General features: G+C 43.0%; 1 protein-coding gene across 1 annotated transcript in view; it reads right to left on the bottom strand.

Moving 5' to 3' along the window:
• Nucleotides 1-6,343: 6,343 nt before the first annotated feature.
• Nucleotides 6,344-23,327, bottom strand: part of plxna2 (plexin A2) — a 194,306-nt gene continuing 177,322 nt past the window's right edge. Inside the window, exons 26-31 of the mRNA XM_069659465.1 lie at nucleotides 17,926-18,025; nucleotides 13,377-13,567; nucleotides 13,117-13,286; nucleotides 12,756-12,968; nucleotides 12,319-12,469; nucleotides 6,344-8,223 (exon numbers count right to left, since the gene is read on the bottom strand). Of these exons, the coding sequence (XP_069515566.1) occupies nucleotides 8,128-8,223; nucleotides 12,319-12,469; nucleotides 12,756-12,968; nucleotides 13,117-13,286; nucleotides 13,377-13,567; nucleotides 17,926-18,025 (921 nt within the window). The 3' untranslated portion in view covers nucleotides 6,344-8,127. The remainder of the gene's footprint in view (nucleotides 8,224-12,318; nucleotides 12,470-12,755; nucleotides 12,969-13,116; nucleotides 13,287-13,376; nucleotides 13,568-17,925; nucleotides 18,026-23,327) is intronic.

The following is a 23,327-nucleotide window of genomic DNA, read 5'->3' as shown; positions in this document are numbered from 1 at the left end:
GCGTGCACACTGCCTGCGAAAAGTTATCAACAATATACAAATAAATCCCTAAAAAGTCGCAGAAACTGGAGCCAATGAATAGAAGTTAAACAACTTGAACAACTCTTAACTAGCTAACAGTTAGCTCACATTCTCGTCATTTTACTGACTTAACAACATCAGACACGCTGAAAATACACTCGCTGCCACAGCCGATGCTAACAGAGTGTAACATGAACATCAGTGCAAAACTAACTTACATATTCATGGACGCACACACGATAAAAAAAGACCGTCTGAGATCACTGATGTCTCCGTAGTAGGTGCATTAAACAAGTCCGGGCATGTCTCCCTCACTGCCGTGTTTTGGGAGGATGCTGCAGAAACGTGAGTGATCAGACACGTGACCTTTTGTACAACGCCTCTTCCGTCAAGTGTGAAGAAGGGTTCAAGATGTCTGCGATTTGACCATTACAATAAGAGTAGGCATGATATTAATTCCACTACAGGGGAGACCTTATGCTCTCTACAATTAGGTGGAAAAGAACATGTGCCTAATATATCAGTATCGAAATCGGCAATCGGCAAAAAGGGTCGGAAAATATCGGCAAAAAATCCAATATTGTGCATCCCTATATTTCTTTATGATCAAAGACATGGCTTCACAGTGACAGACGTGTGCTACAAATCTTTGATGCACTGGTTTGCCTCTCTCTGCCTGAAAAGATCTCAAACATTTGCACAGGGAAAATTAAACTCATTTATTAACAATCAGGATCCTTTTGAGGAGCACTGAGGTCCAACAAGGTGTCAGGGATTGTTTCATTGTGAAATTAATAGCAGACCATTCTTCGAAAATGGAGCTGAAATCACCCCTGGCATCCTCTTTTGCCAACTCACATTAATTATTTCAGAATTTGCCTTGTAATCCAGGCTGAGAATCCTACCCAGAACGAATGGGATGTCAGCTTTATGCAACTACTTGTAAAGGCATTACAGGGCGTTAAGTCCCGCGTGGATTTGAATTGGTCTCAGCAGTACAGGATTAGAAGCAGCGGGGATTAAACCTTCCCTAGAGGAAATACAGGAGCAGGGGTGGCCAAGGGACTCAAGATATAGAATACATATTGCTTGATACACTGGCTGCACCAGAGAGTTGACACAGGAATCAACTCCAGCTCAGTAAACTTGGCCAGCCTGCACTTTTTCATTAACGTCATGTAGAAAGAGCACTAATCTGCCTGTCTCTAATCAGTTAAAGCTGCTTTTGCCACACAGGTATGACAATGTTAGGTGGTCATTTGCTGCAAAGTGGTGGTATGGTTGCCAGAATTTCTTTTCTCACATTAAGAATGATGAAAATAGCTAACAAGTTTAATGACAGTGTGACAGCTATTAGCAAATAAGCTGGTCGAGACCAAGCGACAACCTCATGGGTTGAAAATGAAGCCAACACGGGAGAGCTACAAACTGCAGTTCCTCACCCATTTAAATTAAATGTAAAGGCTTAAAGTTGATCACAATAAGGCCTGTGGTTGCTTCGGCTGTCTGCTAGCTGCTGCCTCATCTGAGTCAGTGCACCTGATGTCTCGGCCATGATTTTGTTGTTTGTGCCCTCTGAGATATTTTCATGCAAAAATGGGACAAGCTGCTCGCTTACCAGCTAACAAATTAGCCACTGGCATTGACTATAAAGCTTTGATAACTTGATGCAACCCCTCCCTCCTCTCCAGCACAACCCTCTTGTCCAAATATGGTCATTTCTGGCTCCGAGTGGCAACTTCCACAAAGCAGAACTTGATGCTTAAAAAACACCGACAAAGTCAGGGTGGCTATGGCTCCATGTTTATACAGTCTGTGGTAAAAACAGTGTTTGTTCAAGGACTTTACATTGGTACATGAACCTCCTTCTCCTCTCTGCCCATTTATCTACTTTTTTCACTCTATAATAAAACACAGGTGCATCCAAAATGTGGATGGTCATAATAAAAGTATGAGCTACAGCCCCAGTGGTCATCCACAGTAGCCCTATATGGAAGCAACAACCTAAGGGCCATTTCATTCCAGCTAAACACACTGACCAACTCCTCCATTAGCAACCCTAATGTGATTGGTGGCACAGAGAAGCTGAGCCCAGTCTGAGCTAACACACTTGCATGAAGACAAACGACCGCAATTCAGAATGTTACAGCCAGTAGGTTATTCTGTTAGCTGCTAGCCAGGAAGTGAGTGGGAAATGCAGGATCTCAGGATGAACTCATAGCTGCAGGCGGAGGGAGAGAGATGGCCTGTGGCTCCCTGGCGCCCACATACTGTACTGATGTGAAAGCAGAGGCGGAAAAGGAGAGACATGAGGCACATGGACTGTGAAAGGTGAAAGGGACAGGTCCAGGCTACCGAAATTCTGATAACAACAGGCAGTTAGAAAGGCTATTGTGGTTTGTCACGCTGACACAGCCAGTAGTCACAAGGGCAGCAGCGGTGGCACACAGCTAATAGAGGCCTTTTTCAAACATTGCTGCAGTTTGTGATAAAATTGCACCCCTTCTCAGCGTCATAACTCAGTCAAATTTAAACATACATATATAATAAACACATTTTTATATTCAAGGTGACTTACACTTTCCGAGGATATCATATTTTCCAATGTCCGTTGTGTGTAAACGTCCAAAATCCGCTTTGAAATCATTTTTAAAAATGCGATCCTTTTAACTCCAAATCTCCCTTGGAAAACACGCAATTTTACCTTTTCTTGAGTATTTAGGTTGTTCAGTGATAGTTATTCGTACATCAATGACTATATTGCAAACAATAACTTCTTATATGTAATTCGGCACACATTTATTGGTGTTCGTGGTCAAAATAAAAATATCGTTTTCTTCATTAAGTTTTAACTGCGGTCGGTAAATCAGTAATGTTCATTACCGCCACCTACTGGACTGGATTGTGGCGCAATAGATGAGCAGAAAAATATTCTCTCTATTATTCCTGCTTAAATATAGTTTGAATTTGAATACTTTCCATTATGTCTTTCGAGGAATATTCCTCAATGTAATATTGTTTTCCCTCTGCCAGTACAGATATAAATTCCCTTCTGTCTCTGTAATACCCGTTGCAATCTATAAGTAGCCTACATGTTTGACAGTTCCAGGTTTTGTATATATAAACCTTTATGATGGTTTTAACCTATACTTTACTTAATGGTAATTACATTTAGTTAAAATATTTCTATACAGCTGTTTAAAGTTGAAGCCCACATATAGGCTGGTGAATCTTTGCAAGCATGTCACTTCCTTTTTACATTCCTCAAGGCATAATGGGGACTGTAGGTGTTTGCCTAAATGTGGAGGTCGCTCAACAAAAACACATGAATACAGATTTCAGTTCTATGCAATTTTTAACCAGCAAAGTTTATTTATATATAACAACAGTACAAAGTGAATCCTTGGCTTGCAAAATAGGTGTGCTTCATATTTACAATAGGTACACAATAATATATTATCATAACAAAACCAAAGCAAATAAAAAAAACAAGAGAACAACCTTTTTTAAATACTTTAAGTTTCTTACAATTTTCACAACACTTTTATAAAACAAGAAGAACAGACAGCCATTATTATTATCATCATCGTCGTCATCATCATCATTGCCAGTAAGTACTATTTTACAGAACTCCAGTGTCTACAAAGGGTTTGTTTACAATGTGTTTAGAATGGAAGGATACTCGTTTTATACTTGGTGATATTTTGACTTTAGAGTAATATATTGATGTGGATTTCAGTTCCCCTGTCTGATGCTTTAAAGCAAACAAAAACGCTGATTAAATGCTTTGTATTATATAAAGGAATGACACGTGCCAGTCAGAACCACAACACCATCTCTGAGAGCAAAAAAGTGCACAAAGCATCTTCAATTAGCAGTCAGCTCAGGCTGAAATGAGGTTGTTATTTTGAGCATGTATCCATATTTCACAAAACTGGCAGTCAAATGGGATTCTGCGCTGCAGAAAGAGTAAACAGACTTTCTCTTCTCACATCAGACTGAATGAAATATTCCCAGAAATGAGTGAACAGCATGGAAACAAGCTTTATCTAGTCACAAAAAAAAATCTCTTTCACAAAAAAAAGGTGCATTCAGCTGTGATTTAAGACGTGTACAAATGGGCTTTCAGGAAGATTTGCAGTCAGACTAATGACGGAGTGGATCGATATGGAATACCAGGCAGAACTAAAGCGTGAATTAAAATGCATGCAAAAATCTCACACAAGACAAAAGGGAAACATCCTGATAGAAATGATTTCTGAGAGAAAAATCAAAGCCACTCTCCGACCAATTTGTATGCCTCTGATTACGCTTGTCACATTTCAGAGTACAGGAGGAGCTCATCGAGGAGTTGGAAAGACTCTAATAAACATACATTTCATCCCTTGCAAAAAGGAAAAAGGCATTTAGGTCCTGTTTAAATGATAAAAAGCATTACTCCATACAAGCAATGTGAGGTATGAGGAGGATACAATTCTATTCGCTGAAATTGGGAAGACACCTTAATCAAAAGGAGGAAGCTTCATGTTTTGTGTTTGTACTGTTTATGTGCACCTTTGTGTACCAATAGATGTTTCTTATGGGGATAAGGAGTGAGAAGGTGCTTTTTCAGATAAGGGGAAAAAATTCCAAGTAGTCTTTCCCACTTCTGCCCCCACTGGTCGGACACAGTAACAGCGCGTCAATCATCACCTCATCCTACATTTCTCCTTGCCTGTTAGTTTGATGTTTTTTTTTCTTTCCATCTCCTGATCACACTGTGCACACAACTGACTCAGATCAAAGAGCAGCTTCAAAGCCCGAGCAGGAAACTAGAGCTAAAGGGGTTCTCTCTCTCTCTCTATCTTTCTACCTCTCCCTCTCTCCTCGTTTCTCGACACTTCTCTTCAAACAGCTCAGGCAGGCCGAGCGTTGAGCAAGGAGATGTCTGCTTGAGCCGGGCCGTACCCTCTTCACCTTTTCCTTTTACTTTATCTGGCTAAGACAGGTTTCAGCAGAGCGCTGCAGCCAGGTATCAGTGTGAAACCGATGGGGTCTGGAGCAGGGAAAGGACTGTGCCCGAGTCGAGGACTAATAAGATCAGAAACACTAAGCAGGTGGGTATCTAAGGCCACAGAGAAAAGAAGCACCTTTCACCCACTACTGGTGTTTGTCATGCTCTCAACACACAAAATTGCAGTATACTGTGCAAACCTTAAATACCTATTTTCAAGTACTTGATGTAAACAACAAGCAGACATGAATCTCGGAAGAAAATGAAACCACCTATCCAGAGGACGGAATCTACAGTTTGTTGTCATCCAGCTAGAAGGTTGGAAGGTTACATCGGTCTTTAAGCTTGTGACGTTTTGGTTTAAGTCAGGAGACGCACACGACATGAAACATACTAGTTTATGTGTTTTTTAATGATCTCTTCTCTCCTGCTTATGTTTCGTACCTTTCTTGAGTTTCAAAACTCGCCATTCCAGTTACGTAAGCTTCAACTTGAACCAACTCCGCAACCCAAAATGAGACCCTTTTCTCTCTGTAAAGCATAAACCGATATTTTGACACATTTAGTGAACAGCTTGAAACAACAGTATCTTTTGGCACTTTGTCAAACTAGACCCACGCAGCTAGGCTTCTTATTGTCTGTGTGAGGACATGGGTGGTGGTCAGTGAACATCTCAGCTGGCCAACTACAGTCAGCACGACTCATTGGCACTTGATAAAATCAAAGCTGGACCCTTAGAACACCTCTAATGTGTGATAGCATGCATGCAGAGTACACATGAAGTTGTTCCCAAAGAGATACAAACTGTGGTGATATTAAGGAGTGTTTGAGCCGAGAGTAACCAATTCAATTTATTCACATGGCGGCCATTTTGATCTGACGTCAAACTCAGGGTGGGATATACTAACAACTAATGTTAGTATGCAACCACTTTCAGCTAACGTTGCTGTTAGCTAGGATTTTAAGCCTTTACTATTGTTTTCAATAATACTTTCATGTTAGCATGTTAGCCAATTTGTAGCTAGTGGTAATATTAGCTTGAATGTAGCTGAATGTTACCATCAGTCAATTCATAGGTAATGGTAATATTAGCTAGAAAGTAGGCTAGCCGAATTCCAACATTAGCTGTTGTCGGACAGTAGAGTGTTAGCATTCAGCTGATTTGTAGCTAACAATATCATTAAGCAGAAAGTAGCTGAATGCTAACATTAGCTGTTGTCGCACAGTAGAGAGTTAGCATTCAGCCAATTTGTAGCTAACAATATCATTAAGCAGAAAGTAGCTGAATGCTAACATTAGCTGTTGTCGCACAGTAGAGAGTTAGCATTCAGCCAATTTGTAGCTAATGATAACATTAAGTAGAAAGTAGCTGAATGCCAACATTAGCTGTTGTCGCACAGTAGAGTGTTAGCATTCAGCCAATTTGTAGCTAAGGATAACATTAAGTAGAAAGTAGCTGAATGCTAACATTAGCTGTTGTCGCACAGTAGAGAGTTAGCATTCAGCCAATTTGTAGCTAACGATAAGATAAAGTAGAATGTAGCTGAATGCTAACATTAGCTGTTGTCGCACAGTAGAGTGTTAGCATTCAGCCAATTTGTAGCTAACGGTAAGTATAAAGTAGCTGAATGCTAACGTTAACTGTTGTATGGAGGTAGCTAATGGGTTATGAAATATGGTGTTTAACTTTAACTTTTCACTTTTCACTGTTGATCACTGCAGATCAATAGGTAAGCAGCAACATGTTAATAATTTGTCACTCTGCCTTCATTTGACTTAAAACCTGGAACACTGCAGACATTATAAACCCATTTGAGCTTAAGCGTGAAGTCAGAGGAAAATGCCTGCTATATGAATATGGCTCCCTTCTGTTCTTTACTAACTGATCGCTGTATACTGTGCTGCATGAGCAGCGGTGCTAACAACAGTGCAGACGATACACACACTCTCCTCGAGCAGAGAAGTTGATTGAGGGTAAATAATGTTTGGGAAGCAGTTGGATGGGTTTGGGCCAGGACGGACAAATGGAGTTGTTCACTTGACGAGCTACTGCAAATATCTACGGAGCTCAGTTCAACTGAGCCCCTTTCTGTTTGCAAAACTCAAATAGACATACAAACAAACAAATAAAAAAAACATTTGTACATTCACATACACTGATTGGCAACCGGTACATACACAGATGACCTAACTGCTGGAAAAAGCCTTGGGCACCAGAGTAATGCTGATTTAAGGTCTTCTCCTAAATACACTTCATTTTCATGGTCCTCAGTTTAGGTGCAAGCATGCTGGCTGATCGTGACCACCACGAGTGGAGTTCTGTTCACTCTTAGATGATGAGCACAAGTTTCATGGTTTCCTGTACACTTCTGATTGGATAAAAGAGCGGAGGTTTTGTCCGTGTCGTGTGAAGCATCAGTCCGAGGAGGGAAGGAGTGAGAGAAGACGCGGACCAAGGCCTGTTTCACCACCACAGCACCCTGATGTATGAAGTGTTACACTCTTAATGTCTTTATACAACAACATTTATGGGATCCTGCGTGGTATATTTCAACTGCAACTGATTATATTCAAATGTACAAGTACAAAAATAAAAATCTGAATGCAAACTCAGCTGTTCAGCGTGAGGTCTGCTCTTCTGCTTCTTGACTTGTGTCCGTTTCACACTCAGAAGTGAGTAGAGAATAAAATCTGTTTCTCCATTTGGTCAGGAGTCTTCTTCTGCACCACACAAACACACACTCATGCACACGCACACCCACACAACATACAATTTCCTGTCAAACTGAGAGAAAATATCCTTTGAGAAAAAGAAACAAAGGAAAAATAAATAAATACGAGCCATGTTGTTGCCTTCTCTGCTGATGTCTCCCTCTTGCCATTATCAGCCCCAGCTGCAGGGTCCGGTATATTATTAGTCTGTGGGCTCTGAGCTGGTGCCGTCACGGGAGGAGGTGGGAGAATTACAAACTAAAGCAGTTAAAGTCTGTCCGGCTGTGAGAACAGAGAGGTCCCAGGTCTGGTTCATGGTTCTAGCTCCCACGATGAGAGGTAATAAAGGGGACCTCTTTTTGGGAGGTCCCGTAGAGATCGTGGTCCTGTCCGTCTCGCTCTCAGCTCTCGAAGGACATGGCAGAGATGAGCTGGTCCACCTTGTAGGCTAACCTCTGCTTCCTCGCCTGTTCGTCCTGCTCCAGCGCCGCTGTAATCTGGGAGAAGACAAAAACTGTCGTCATATACCAGCAATAAAAAATACACTGCCACCTTTTGATGCGTTTTAGGAGTTATATCTGAAATCTTTTAACAGAAAATAATGTATATGGAGTTAGATTGAATACCGATACCAGTATTGGAAATGACTTCAATACAGCCTAAATTGTGGCACCAAGTGCAACAGTCAATGTACAGATCAGATACCTTAATTTATTATCCCTTCAATAATATAAATGATGGCTGTAAGGAGAGAGGCAACGTTAGCTAGCAACACGTCAACAATCAGTGATTTCCTGTTATACATTTTTAAGGCTGTTTTTGTTCAGAATTTAAAGATAACACAATAAAAAATTGTAAAAATACAAAATAAAACTGTTCAGTGTTAAAAGTGAGGGTTTTATCGACACCTTAGCAGACACAGAGGCTGTTAGCTGAGCTGCCGCTAACATTAGCTTAGATTGTTGCTAGGTACTAAGCTTGTTTTATGGTTAGGACTCCTTCAGTGTAATGAGCCAGGCATACAACTAGATTGCAATCACATGACATCCATACAGGGACAATAGCATAGCCTTAAGCTGTTAAAATAATAATAAGGGAATATGTTTTTTTTATCACACCAGTATCGACCAAAGCTAAGGCTACGTACAGGAAAATGATCGTCTCTAGAGTACAGCATGCTCTGAAAGGTTTCTATACGGACACATTACATGAAAGAAAAAGAGAAGAATTACATCACTGCCTTTGTCTCTGACAACACCCAGATATATTTGTGTATTAGCCTTTCCCTTTTTATCTTCTGAGCCCATTTCTTATAAATTTGGCATTTGTCAAGTCAGGTTCAAAAGGGATTCAGACAGGCTCCCCTCTTCGTTCTCTCATCTCGTGTCTGCCCTGTCAGGATGAATCTATGTCAGAGTGACACCAACGCACATGGCAAAGGCCTTTAATACGAATATAAAACGTAAGAAAAATATTACAGGGGCCACGTCTTTATCACCTTAGATACAGATCTCACAATGCGGCAGCTTTCATTTCAACATATGGTTTCTGCTACCTTTCTGCCGGTGTAGATTCATTTAAAATCACTCTTCACTGGACTGGAACGCAGTGTTCGAGTGAATTATTGATGGTTCAAAGAGAATAATTAATTGACCGCTCTTATGCAATGTGTAATTTGAAATATTTTAAGGGAAGGGATAAATAAAAAATGATTTTGAGGGGGAAAATGTCACCCAAAACCATGTCGAGTCACATCTTAGATTACGTAAGGAAACATTTTTTCCCCCTTTAGTTCGTCATAGTTTTGGGATATTTTTTCACAAATAGATTAACCTGAATCTGTATAAATGATAAATATAGTTGTCTACTGCTTTAAACAAAAAAAAAAAGCAAAGCTCTATGTTTATTTTTGTGCTTAAAGCATTTTATAAGGCGGGTCGTATGGAAGTGAAGGCAATACTTTTAGTTTTCAGGGGGTTTCTTTCCCATGTGATGAAAGCTCTACTGCCTTTTATGTAGTAAAAGTTGAAAAGTTGATTTGTCAGCAACATTCACCTTCTTCTTCTTCTTCTCTTTTTTTTTTTTGCATAGCATGGCAAACCTTTGTTTGCAGCCTGTCCTGCTGGAGAACACACTATCTGTCTGCCCACCTACCATCTTCCTCTCATCTGCTTAAGTGCTCTTAAAGCCTGGCAGCTACAGGCACAGTGTTTCCTCCTCTTCATCGTGGCCTGATAGCAATCTATTATTAATCTGCAGCACTGTATGCAGGTGCAGCTCCCACTGCCATCTCCCAAATCCATTTAAGTAGGCTGCAGCTCTGGCCTGGTTAGCCCGACACCAGCCCTTTGTGAAGGGCTGAGTAAGACTGAGCGACGATGCTAGGCAAGTGGATTTTTTACGCACTGCATTCTGGGAGGTGGCAGATTCTGCAGGAGTGATGGGGTACATGTGTAGAGTGCATGTGCGTAAAAATGAGCGTGTTTTGCATACGTCTCCGTGCGTGTGTGCATCAGATGGTTACAACTGCAGAGCCAGCAAAAGTGAGGATGTGAGATTCATGGGTAGCAAAGGGGAAGCTGACTGGATAATGGGGGAAAAGAGGAGGAATGTAAAGGAAGGAGGGAGAGGGAAAGAGAGAGAGAGAGAGATAGTGTGGTACAACATAAAGGTCAGGCTAATGCTTCCCAGAGGAGGAGCTGACATTAGAAGTAGAATGTCTCCATAAATGCACTCTCTTCTTCCTCCCTCCTTTTTTACGCTTCCTGTGATCTGACAGCGTGTGTGTGTGTGTGTGTGTTGCTCATGAGAGCCCTATATAACAGATAGCCCACTCTAACTCAACACAGGCAAAAGGACAGCGCAGCATGCTGAGAGCTTGTAGACATTCACTTTCTACTCCACGGATCAGACACGCTAGCTTGTTAAGCTGAGGTCTCACTAGGCCTCTGGGCTTTGGGGAAGTCTACTAAAGACTCTGAGCTGACCTCACTAACCTTTGACACTTATGAACAGTCTGGGAACAACGAGGGCGAGATGCACATGCGTTACAATGTGGGGAAAATTTGCGGCACGCCTTCTTTTTGTTTAATTTGCGCTCACAATCTGCCTGTAATTAGCGGCTGATTTAGTGAGGCAGCAGCTCATTACGCAATCAGCGCCTGGGACTGCCCTCCAGGTGAAATCTGTAAGTGGAGGAGCTCTGAATGTAGTTCAGAGGAGGGGGGCGTTTATCTGAGATCACCAAGCTCAATAAATTACGCTCCATAAAAACACAAAGTAAAACATTTAATAAGGGCAAAGTTCATCTACTCCTGAGAACTGTTGTCACAATATACAATTGAATATAACCTATTTGTAGGAATTTATACTATTAATGCAACAGGAGTCGTTAAATGAAAAGGCGAATGAGAGAGAGAGAAGAGAGGGGAGCTTCAATTAGAGCAGATGGAGGAAAGAGATGGAGTTGATACCCAGGACCTGTAGCATACAGAGCTGACTTTCTTATCTAATTTAATCAGACCACAGCCGTAACAACAAACACCATAGAACTAAATGGAAACTCATCGTCATGGAGCTACAATGCTCATAATTTCTCCCTGAACTTTGGTTGGATCTCATTGAGTAACTGTTTTTGAATATGTGATCACAGGAACCTAAATGAAAAAAACTAGTGTGTGACTAACAACTAAATATAGTGTGTTACAGAAATATATCCAAGTGGGGGACAGAGACTGCACTCAAAACCCTCCTATTTAAATCTGTGATCTCTCATGTGTATGTCATTGTTGTAACTTTTTTGTCTTTTAATTATACATATTTATAATTAACTGTAAGTATTACTGTACTTTGATTGTTTTTCACTGTCTGTCTATATGCTTTTACTGTTTTTGTTATTGTTTATTTAATCCTGTAAATTGCCTTTGAGGACCTTTTAAAGCCCTATACATATAAAATGTATTATAATTATGAGTATCTAATGTATCTTAATCTATCTAATCTATATCTAAGGATTTATTTTAAATTATTGGTGGCATTGGATTAAATTTCATAAAACATTCTTTGATCCATCAATATCTAACATTGAGCAATACATTTTCAAGTAAATTGTTGTTTTTTTTTAATTAAAACAACTTTTCGAACCCATAAAGGCACGACAAATACCTAAAATTTTAATGTTGTCATTTTTCGCCACATGTCCTGACAGTTTCCACAGCAAATTTCATGCATTTACCTCAGAAACACTAACTCTGCGTGGCTTTAATTTGACATATCAAATACAGCCTTTGGTCATTAAACAGTTTAAACTACCAACGAACCAGTTCCAGGGTTTCCTGGGTTTGATGCAGAACGTCACGCAGAACTGCTAAAGACCCAGCTCTGCACTTAATAATCATGATGCTAATGATGAAGTTGTTGATGAATCTGCCTCTATACACCCTGTGCCTCGCCTCTGTGCACTGTGTCCCATCAGACTTACTCACGTTGTTCCCTCCTCTCTTGATCGTTGCTTGAGTTGTATTAACTCTCACGTGTACGTCACTTTGAACAAAAGCGTCTGCTAAATGAAATTGTAAAAAAGTATCCCTCACCTCCTCACTGTACTTGCTGACGTAAGAGTAGATCTCATTGAGAGCGCTGAGCATGTTGAACTCTGTGGAGTGGAGTCTGGCCTGCTCTGCCAGATAGGCGTTCATGTCCTGGTCACTAATGGCTGGCAGCCGGTTGATGTCGGCGTAGTACCTGAGGAGGCAGACCAGGGGCAACGATTGGCATCACTTGCAGAGACTCACAGCCCAACCGGGGCCTAAATTCCCTTAATAGTCAAATTTTTGAGCCATAATATCACTTTTACTAACAACGAATGCCTGATAACAGCCACTCGCAAGAGGCTTTTACAGAATCTGGTTGAGTAGTGTAGGCAAGAAGAAAGAGAATTATGAATCAATTTCCCTAAAGATGTCAGTTTCATTGTAAGAGGATACAAAACGATGTGACAGAGGGGATCACAATGGTGTAAAGTTCCTACCTCTCTACCCAGCTCTTGTAATTGGGGATATCTTTAGCATAGAGCAGCTTATTGGATGGGGAGTCTTTGCCCAGGCGGTGCTCTGAAGTGGAGCAGGAATCCATAAAAGTCTGAGCTACTACAGACAGACAGGCGTCCGTGATGCTGCTCTTGTGGATGTCAAACACAAACTGCGGGTTCTTGATCACATTCACCCAGAAACGCAGAGGAAGGCTGGAAGAGGGAGACAAAGAGAATCAGTAAGAATCTCTCATGGTTAATGAATTCTCTTCTAAAAATAGATTTGTTATGTGACATTGGCGCAGTTACGCCATGCAGCAAGGACCTACTTTTTTGTGTCCTTAAAAAAAGGGGCCCTTACCAGTTGCTCTTCCACGTGTGACGCACGTCTGTGTCGTGAATGCCGTGTTTGTCTGCCTGCTCGTCCAGGAAGTCAAACATGTATTTGATGGCGAGGGGAAGGGTGCTCCCTCGATGAACTGTACTGAACAACGTCTCGAAGAGGTCGTCCACAAACTTTTGTAGTGTACCCTGAAAGAAGTGCCAAGAGGTGAGAAATCCACAACGAGGAGATAGGAGATAACTACGTGCTACATAATCGATGGCAGAGTGTTGGTGTACCTTTGTAGCTAGCAGCCTGGTCAGATAAATCTCAGAGACCATCTTGCTGCCGCGGTCTCCCTCCTTCTGGTCTCCGTGTTCGTGGTTCTTCACCAGGTGCCACACCTTCACGCCGCTCTCTAGATCAGGGGTGATCATGGGGGCGCGTGAGCGGAGGCTGTCCGGACTTCCCGTGTACCGGAATGAAGAGTCTGTCCAGGAAAGGAAAAGGAAGAGAGAGAGGCAGAACTTTCAGCAAGAGTAAATGGGTACATTGGCGCCCCCATGGTGTAGCATCGTTATATAAAGCAAACAAACCCATTCACAGACTCTCACAAGCATCATTTCACTAATTTCCATCGCTCCTTTGTAACTCATTACAAGTCTTCCTTTAGCGCTATGTGATGCTATCAAGGATACTGCAGTGTTTGGATTATTTCATAGAAGGAAATAGTGATGAAAAGGAGGGGGTGGTCTCTGGTGGATTGATTAGTATAAGCCCTCTTGAAACTGGAATCCTAGATGACTCACAAGAGGGGTGAAAAGAAGACCTGACAACCCATTCATCTTTAAGTTCATATATAAGCCTCGTTTCCACCAAAAGTACTCAAGACTTTTACTACCAGAAGCTACTTTTTCAAGGGATTCAAAGGTTCCCTCAGCCCATTGTTTTCTGTGTTTCCAGCAAGGTCTAAAGAACCTTGAATATTTGGGTAATTAATCTAAACTAAGGGCCTGTGTCCACTAACGTTGTTTTTGCGCTCAGCGTCCTCAGCGCAAAAAGACCCTCGGCGTCAGCTGTTTTTTGTCGCTGCGCTCTCAGTTGAAAATAATTCAACTTGTGGAACACCGCCGCCGCACCGTCACTTCTCCCTCACCGACCAATCAAAGTCACGAAGGGGTGGCACTTCTTTTTGTCAACAACAATGGCGGAGGAGAAGCGTTTTTCAAGGGTACAATTTCCAGGTGTTGAGCCGCTGCTAACGCAAGGACACGATTCCTTTACATCATTTTATGTTTTCTTTGTAAAAGCAAATATTTAGCAACTTAAAACAGACGAAGCAGAAGTGCCGCCAGAAAACTTTCGTAACCCAGCAACAGTAAGTGCCGACGAGCAGACCTCTGAAATTGAGGTTGTGCGCAAAAAGCTGCGTTAGTGGACACAGGCCCTTATTATAACAACTCCTGCAACTCATTATTCCTACATGCTGCTCTACCAGTCAGAGAATTCAGCGCTGCCTGCCCATCCCTAAGTCCCTGTACTTTCCGAAAGTGCGACCTTTTTAGCAGAGACCTTTTAGCGCCTGGTCCCTGCAGTGTAAACAAACTGAGTACTTCATAAAGTCCGTGCTCTGTAGGGAAAGTTCCTGCAGTGGAAACGCAGTGTGCAGGACAGAGAGATTTACAAAATACCACATTTATTCTTGATTTCCTTTTTTCTCTTTCTGTAATTGTTTGATCATTGTTTCCTTTTTCCCTTTTCTACATGTATTCCTCTTCCTCCTCCCTCTTTATATAATCCCTTCCTCGCTGACTGACGGAGACATGCTTGCGGCTGGCTCCTCTTTAAAGCACTTGTAATTGGCTCTCCCCTGCCACATTGTACCAGCGCCGTGCTGCAAACGTCCCTGTCACACTCTAATCAATGCATCAAAAGATCCTTAATTTGTTAAGCACCGAAACGACCCTCCTTCATCCATACATCCTCCTCATCTCTGCTCTCGTGTTCCTGCCTCCTCGCTCAGTCTGAATGATGCCGGTTTCACTTTCCCTAATTAGCCGACATCTCCTCCTGGCAGCCGGATCTCTGGAGGATTCAGGATCTGAGGATCTCAACGAGGATCTCGCTGACCTGGTTTCGAAGGCCGAGCTGAACAACAAAGCTTTTTGCTGCAGATACAGCCACTTACACCTTTCAAATAAGAACAACCTGCGCCGGGGGACTGGCCTTAAGGGAGCAGAGTTGAATATATGTGCCTGTGTGCAAGGGGGGATTGGGGTCATAAATCCCATCTTAATCCAGTGACCGGTTTTCACTGCTCTGCTATTTCCTCATCCACTCCATCCTTCTGGCGCCCCCTGAGTTTTCTCTGCTCCCGTTCACCAAAAGTGGAAGCTAATAAAGTTTTTAGGTATCTGACTTTTTACTTTTATCCTCCTATATTATCACAAACATCTGCACTTTCTACTCCTTACATTTCCGACTTTAGCTTTGCTGCATTCAAGGGTCAAGTCTTTTTAAACTGCATCATTGTGCCACCTTTGCAACATTAAGACTGATTTCAACCTGAAAGGATGATCTAATAACGCAAAGAAAAGATGCAGTATCCATCAGTGCATATCACTCTTAACAGATGTAACATGACGGAAAGACCTAGAAGACGTCTCAAGAGGAAACAGACAAGAGGTGGAAACTCGACTGCAGAGAGGAGACATTCCCAGCCCAAATGATTTGCTGATTTAAAGTTAAAGCCCTCCTCCAGTGAAAATGAAGCCTTTAACCTTGTAAACATCTCCATGTGGTGTTTCTCATGTGCTTCAAGACATATCAGGGACAACATCAGCAGTCATCTCAATGGCTGGGCCTGTCTGCTTTTAAACTGCAGTGTACCAAGGACAGGCTGAACAACACGTTTTCAGATTGGCAGGGTTTGTGATGTCACAAACCTAAGGAGCCAATCCCGTTAATAGATGGGATGACGCTAAGCATATCTTTATACGTAACCTAGTTTTGCAAACTCACTACTGACTACTGAACGTTAACGTTGCTACTGCTGATTACTACATTTCAAGCTCGAGAGGAGACGCCTAGGAGGATTTTTACAAGGTAATTAAACATATTTTTGCAGAAGAAAACATCAGAAAATGTATGAAATGTCTTAAAACATGACTGGAGCTGCTCTTTTAATGATGATTTTTAAGTATATTGCTTTTTATTTTAAATTAATTTGAAGTTAGAATGTGACGTGATGTTCAGTCAAGTTTGCACACAAACAGCCGTTGCAAATGACCTTCAGAGGGCTCCTTCTTACTTGTACAGTATACTGTGCGAACCTTCCAGAGCCTGTACTTCTTCAATTATGTCTCTTCTCTCCAATCAGTGAGTCTACTTTTACTGGAATCCTTTTTGTACACACGTATCTGTACTTCTACTTGAGTAAAGAGTTTGTACTTTTTCCACCTCTTCCCTCCAAAACTGAGCAGGGACCTCCGGGTTTCAGCTCCCGGACACAGCCGGGCGTTAGCAGAGTGTGTTCTGGCTACATTTTTAAGGGTAAAAGGGGGAGGGGGAGGAAGCCTGTGGTGTAAATTGAGTCAAGATGCTAAGTGTTGAACGGTAAATTGGTATGAATCCATCAGCAGGTGTCGGGGTGCAGCTGTGCCTGCTGTGCCAGCCCATGATTGATGAGGGACGGGCACATGCCAGCGGAGCCTCCGCTTTCTATGCCATGCACGTCCAACTCCAGCACTCACAGCAAAAAGAGAAGAAGAAGAAGAATACAAGAGGATTCTGCCTCCCAGCAACTCTTGATTACACGATGGGTTCAAATATCCCTTGTGAGTTGGATATTTCAGAGTAATTCCATGTAAAAAACAAACTAAAATAAAGCTTCAATATTGATTAATGACTTAAAAAGGGTTCCATTGTTTTGTTTTTATTACTAATTAGACTTGTTACCATGAGTTTGAACTTCATCCTCCTTTTAAAAGACAGTAAAAACTTCTAAATGTCATAATTTATAGTCTTGACTTTGTGGATGTTTTAAAGATAAAACCCTGACGATGAAGGTCTTTTGTGACATCAGGTATCCACAGGTAACTGATCCCAAATACGACTCTTAATTGCTCGGAGGGAGAAGGAAGCTGTGAGCTATTTTCCTGTGTTTAAAGCCAGTGTTCGCTTTCCTTCCCCAATCCTGATAATTGGCCGTGCTCACTTATCTGCCTCTGTTTGTGTGAAGTATCATTCACACAGAATAATTAGTAATCACAAGTCGCCTGGTGCTGCTGCGTGTGTCTGGCATGGGACCAAATCTGGCAGCCAGCAGCCCAAAAATACGAGCACATCTGACGCACGTGTGTGCGCGCGCATGTGTGCCCGCCCTGCACAGAATGCGTCTTCATTATTATAATATGATGGCTTTTAGACAATGGCTTTATCTCTCACTCTCCCCTCCTCTTCATCTTTTTTCCTCTCTCTGTGTTTTTGTACCATCCAACAGAGTTTGGACCTGAACTGAAAAGCAAACTGCAGCTCACAGTTGGAGCGAGAAAAAGGTTGGAAAAAACTCTCTGCAGCAAAAAACGGAAAAAAAGAAGCGGAGCAGCTCCAAACAGAGCTGACCAGCGCTTTAGGGAGAGCAGGCTTGAGTTTTTTCGAATGTGAAAGCACCAAAATAAAACACTTTTTGATGCGTCTGTGAGGCAAAAAGAGCAGCAACATTACATTTGCATGGAATTAACTTTGATTAACTATTAAATCAGCTTGAAAATCACCTTATATGTGTGATTTAAGGCTTTTGCAATCAATTAAATTAATATAGAAGCATTAACAGGTTCATTGACTCACCATATCTGCTGATGGAGGAGCGGGATATGCTGGCTGAGGAGGGGATGTTGTATGATGAGGTCTGTTTGGGCACCAAAGCCACGACGCAGCGGTCTGACACCTGTGTGAAGAGACACAGAACAACATGAATGTGCTGGCTTCAGAGGGTATGAACACTCAGTACTCCAGTAATTCAAACCTTCTGACAGAGTGTCACACACAGCACCTCTTTCAGTCTTCCTGAATTAATTTTAAAAAGTTGGTGCTCACTCACAGAGCCCTACATGACCAGCGCCCAGAGTCTGCACCCATCGCTAGGCGTTGCACCTAAAGAGCCTGAGGTCTGAAGAGTCTCTTAAAAAGCAGCTAAAAACCGATCTGTTCGGACAGCATTAGTTTTCATGCTGTCTGATGCTGTTCCTCTTGTGAATTTAATCCTTTCTGTTTTATTTGACGGGGAGAAACTTTGTGACTTGTACCTGTAAAAGGACGAATATAAAGAAACTTTGCTTGCTTTCTTACTTTGCAAGAAACAGATTTAGCATGTCCCAAAACACGCATGTCAAATGCAATTTGCCAAACATACCAGGCTGTCTCACAACATCAGGTTACTTTGCACTTTACAGCTGTGTCCCAATCCAGGGGCTGCGTCCTTGTCGGCCACATCTGAAGGAGCCTTCGAAATGGGACAGCCTTCGACGCTCCTTCAAATACGGCCAACATTGCGTTCTCCTTTTCCCGGGCCACGAAGGATCCATCGGGTACATCCTTCGCAACCCGATGTATCCCGAGATTCAAACGAGATCACTTTAAAATGTAAACGTTTTTGGTTTCAACTCAAGCAAATAGCTAGCGAGACACGTGTTAAAAATAACAAAAAGGGCCCAGAAAAAATTGATCTTTAAAATAATAGGCTGTTAAGTGACGTTACTTATGTCAGCTAGTTAGCCCGCTAGCTACCTGTTGCTAGGCGACAAAAGCTGCACTTAGTGACGCAAGGGTAAGCTGGTGACGCAACAGGAAATCCTCCGAAGACCAGACCGTCTCAGTTCAGTTCGACCTTAGCGGTCTACGCATGCTATGAATGGCGCATCGCCCGTAGAGCGCCTCCTTCGAAGGCTGCAGCCCGTGAATTGAGACACAGCTTATGAGCCAATGTGCTCTCTGGCTGTTCTGACCCACAATCCTTTGCAGCGGTAGGTTTGTCACAATCCACCACACAGCCGAGAGAGCACAGACAGACGCACTCGCGACGGAGGTATTTACAGTATGTATCAAAGTCCAATGCACAATGTTATGATGAAGAATCATGTCCCACGTGTACGCATGCTGTATGCAAAGCAGAGACTTTGTAAAGGCAGCTGCTCCCTTTTCTTAATTAGAGCTGTGTATGGGTGTTTATTCTTAAGCTGTGTCTTCCTTCCTGTTACAGTAAAGGCTCGACTACATAAGTGAATGTAAGGCCCTTGGTGGATAGTCCCGTAAGCAGAACATATCCCAAACCCCTCCCCTTCCTGTCATATCTCCTCTCCCTGCTGTTCTCCAGCAGCCCTGTGGCTTTTTTTCTCAGCAGAGCAGAGTGCTGCGGCTGCATGATGGCTGTACTCAACACGACTGTCATTGTCATCCCCTTCACAAACATTAGAGACATGATGTAAGCTCTGGAGCCGGGATAAGATGCTAAGAGGGAGAGGAGAAGGGAGACCGAGTGAAAGAAAGAGAGAGACGGAGACTAGACTGCTGAATGTCTCATCTCATGAACACTTCACTACCTTAAAGAAAATGGGGGAACAGAGGTTTAATAAAAGAAGCACAGACAGAAGAGGCTGTTTAAAAGATGGTGTGTCGTGAACAAGAGACAGATCCTTCCCCCCCGTGTGGTTTGTATTTACAAAGAGCTCTCGGCCCTGAATGATGCTCTCCACTTCAGACAAGCTGAGCAAAAGTGATGCAAAAACATGTTTCTAAAATCTGCTCTTTAAAGATCCTTCCTCACGAAGATCTTCAGCAGTCAAACAATGTCATTAATTAGTCATGAAATTGCACTTTAACTTTGTAATGCTACAACTGTGTGCGCACCAAAACACAACACCCAGCAAACAGAACTCGCGGTTCTTTCCGCAGAGCCAACACAACAAACAGCTTGTTGGCTGGCATTTGCAGCCCACCCCGAGGAGGGATTTCTGCCTCGGACCCGGCGAAGAGAAACTGACGAGCCTCCAGTGGAGAAATAAACAAAAGGCAAATGCCAGGCTCCAAAAGGAATACCTCAAAGCATCTCCAGAAAAGCAGAAAATTCTTCTTTTCATTTGCTTGAGCAGAAACGGGCCCTTCCATTCTTTGTTGGAGAATAAGCTCGTGGACGTTGGGATCGGAGTTTACAGAGATCCTCCTCCGCTCTCGAGCGCCAACCGCCTCTCATCCTCCCTCGGTCTCGTCCTCACCCCTTCCTCCCACTCTCTTCCCAAAGCTAATCTCGGCCGCGCTATTAACTGAAGTTGCCATCTGGCCTCTACTAGCCACGCAGGAGAGACACTTGAAACTGGGAATGAATTCTGGAGGAATCCTCTTAAAAGCCGCGGCCTCTTTGAAAGAATCGAAAAATTGTCTTCCTATCGGCCCCAACCCCCAAGATGGTCATCTTTGATCTTTTCCTCTCTCACCTCACCGCCTCCTTATTTGTCTCCGCTTTCCTAAACCTAATTTCTACGGCCCTCTCCGTCCTCTAGCCTCCTCTTTGCTGACGATACTCCGAGTCACGCTAATACACCATCAGCGACGACTTCCGTGAAGTTTCTCTCTTCCTGTGATACGTTTTCTCTGAGGAGCATGAAATAGCTTCTCTGTCCCCCCTTTTCCTTTCGCCTCCCTCCGTCTCTCTCTCTTTCTCTCTGCTTTTTATGGCTGACAGAGAGGCTACAGCAGAGATGGCTCCTCGTGATAGAGTAAATGATTGAAGGCGTGCAGATTCGCCCTTCAGGGATAATCCAGTGTGGGGCTGATAGTGGGCAGGTGTGATAAGGGCTGTGGGCCCTGCCGGTGATAAGACCTTCCATTAGAGGCTGCAGAGCCGCGCGGGCAGCAGAGTGTGGTCAGCCTCTATCTTTCTCTCCTCAGCCCTCCCCTCACAGCACACAGCCCCGGTCCTGGCCTGTTTCCCCTTGGTGTCTCATCTCTCCGGGACTCGGCCCAAAGATCATGATGTTTATCGTACCTGTCGACTCTGCCCAGTGGCTTGGAAACTCTGTGCATATGTGCAATGTTAGATGGGCCATTATTTGTGAATGTAACTCCCTCCAGGGTGTCACAAGCAAGGCATCTTCTAAAGCTGGTGTTCTCTGTAATCGATAGAAGCAATAATATTTGAAATTGGTGCCATAGCTGTGGAGCGGTACAGAATCGGAAATACAACGAGAACATACCGGTGGATCTTCTAAAAAAAATCTTCAGGTCTGCAGTCTACATTTCAAACCTGACGATTTTGAACGAGACATGACATCGGAGGCGTCCTAGATTGAGGAAGTGTAGTTTAGCGAGCTCCCTGGCCTCCACCAGATGACGCGTTTTAAGTAGTCTGGCTGAGGTTTCCAGAGAACATTGGAGAAGCGGATAGCGTCCTCCAAAGGTACAGAACCAAATTGCTTTTTTTCCTACCATGATGGCATTAGCTCCACATAATAGCATGACAGGACTAAGGGTTGAAAATCAGCTAACTGGCCCTTTAAAATCTGGTCTCTCTGAGAGTAATCAGGTTTCAGAACCAATCGGTCTGCCTTTTGGGACTGAGCGTCGAGTTTGTTTCTTTTTCTTTGGATTTTCACTTCTTGTTAAAGTTGTATCTGTAGTCATCGATCTTTTCTTTGTTTGTTCAGCCATAGTAGATTACTGTTTACTCGCAGCACTTACAGAGAGCGGAAAAGCAGCCGCTTAGCTCCGCCTACCCTCTCTGGCAGAGAGGGAAGGCGGAGAACAACACACCTAATGCAATGCTTCTGATATCAGAATCATCTACAGATTCTGCGTTAATATGAAGTTATCTATTGGTAAAGTTTAATTTTTAATCAATAAAATCTGTCATGGAAGAATAAGTGAGACTTTTGTAAATGTCATGATTCTTGCTGTTGGATATACGATGCAGTGGCAGCAAAGATTAATCACGTCTCTCGTTTTGGTTGAAATATTTATTCAGACAATAATCCTTCCTCAAAGAGCCCTAATAATCCCACCTGTAAGAGATCTGCATTCAGGTTTAGAATAGAGACCACCAAGCCGAGAGCCGAGACAGCCAAAGCCGTAGATTAATGAACACACGGAGATGGAGTAGTATCCGTTGTGTCTGGGGCTGTTGAAAATAGCCCAAAATGCCCCGAGTGATGTCTGCAAGCAGGGTAACAGGATCTAGCTGGCAGGCTCTCCTGGTGTGGTCATCAGAGTCTGCTCTCCATGTTCCCTTCACCGCAGAGGAGAGGACGGACAGAGGGCACCGGGCGGCAGGGGAGGGAAGTTTCCAAACTGACTTCGAGCAGTTACAAACTTTACTTTTATTTTGACGCAGTCTCAGCCGACGTTAAAGAGGGAGCAGTTTTCCCTTTACTGTCTATATGCTGCCCATGTGTCCCCACAAATGGACGGACCAAACAAATACTAATGTGCTGGAAAAGCAGCAGTCCACCCGTCGTGAATCAATGTAATTGCTCTCACGGTGCGAATACGCCACAGGTCTGTGTGCAGTTTGAATCGTCATAAATAACCTAACTCGTCTGACAAGTTCAGCTCAGCTGTGGAACTCCTTGTGATGTTTACAGGCTGGATACCATCCAGCAGGAGCGAGGTTTTACTCGTATGTAAAGAAGAGAGAAGGTGCGATGAAACGCTTCTCCTTCGACTGGGTGCGGGATTAAACAACAAAAAGATCCGAATCAGCAATCAGCCCAAAACTCCACGATCGCATTAATCTTTTATCTTCACTCCTGTGTTTGTATCTGTGTGTGCAGCGGCTTTGTGTGCATATTCACTTCTATCTCCCTCCATCTTCATCTGTGCAAGAAAGACTGTAAAAAAATAGAGAGCGTGGGGTGGGCAGGAGGGAGTTCAGTCCTCTGACTGTGAATACCAGGGTGGTGAATAAATGTGTGCATTTATGTTTTTAATTTTGGTGAAGCAAGGAGGTGTGCATTTCCATATCCAGGTTATGTAAACCATTATTTCCCATGTGGCAGGGTAAATAGCCAGTGGGGTTTCTTGGGATGCGGTGAGCACCTATGAATTTTAATGTCCCTGTCTGGTCCCTGTGTCTCTGCGACGGGAGAATTAGCGCAGACTCTGGGTGCCGCTCCGTCTCACTCTGCATATTTCAGACCTTCTTTCAATATTTTCTCCTTTCCCCTCCATCTTCTTGCTTACTCTGGGGCCTAATGAGCTGT

Source organism: Semicossyphus pulcher, unplaced genomic scaffold (genome assembly GCF_022749685.1).
Source record: "Semicossyphus pulcher isolate SPU_LCO1_2020_fin unplaced genomic scaffold, fSemPul1.0.p SCAF_13, whole genome shotgun sequence".
NCBI classification, from domain to species: Eukaryota; Metazoa; Chordata; class Actinopteri; order Labriformes; family Labridae; genus Semicossyphus; species Semicossyphus pulcher.
Note: the sequence above shows the minus strand (reverse complement) of the source record. Positions and strands in the feature narration are given on the sequence as shown.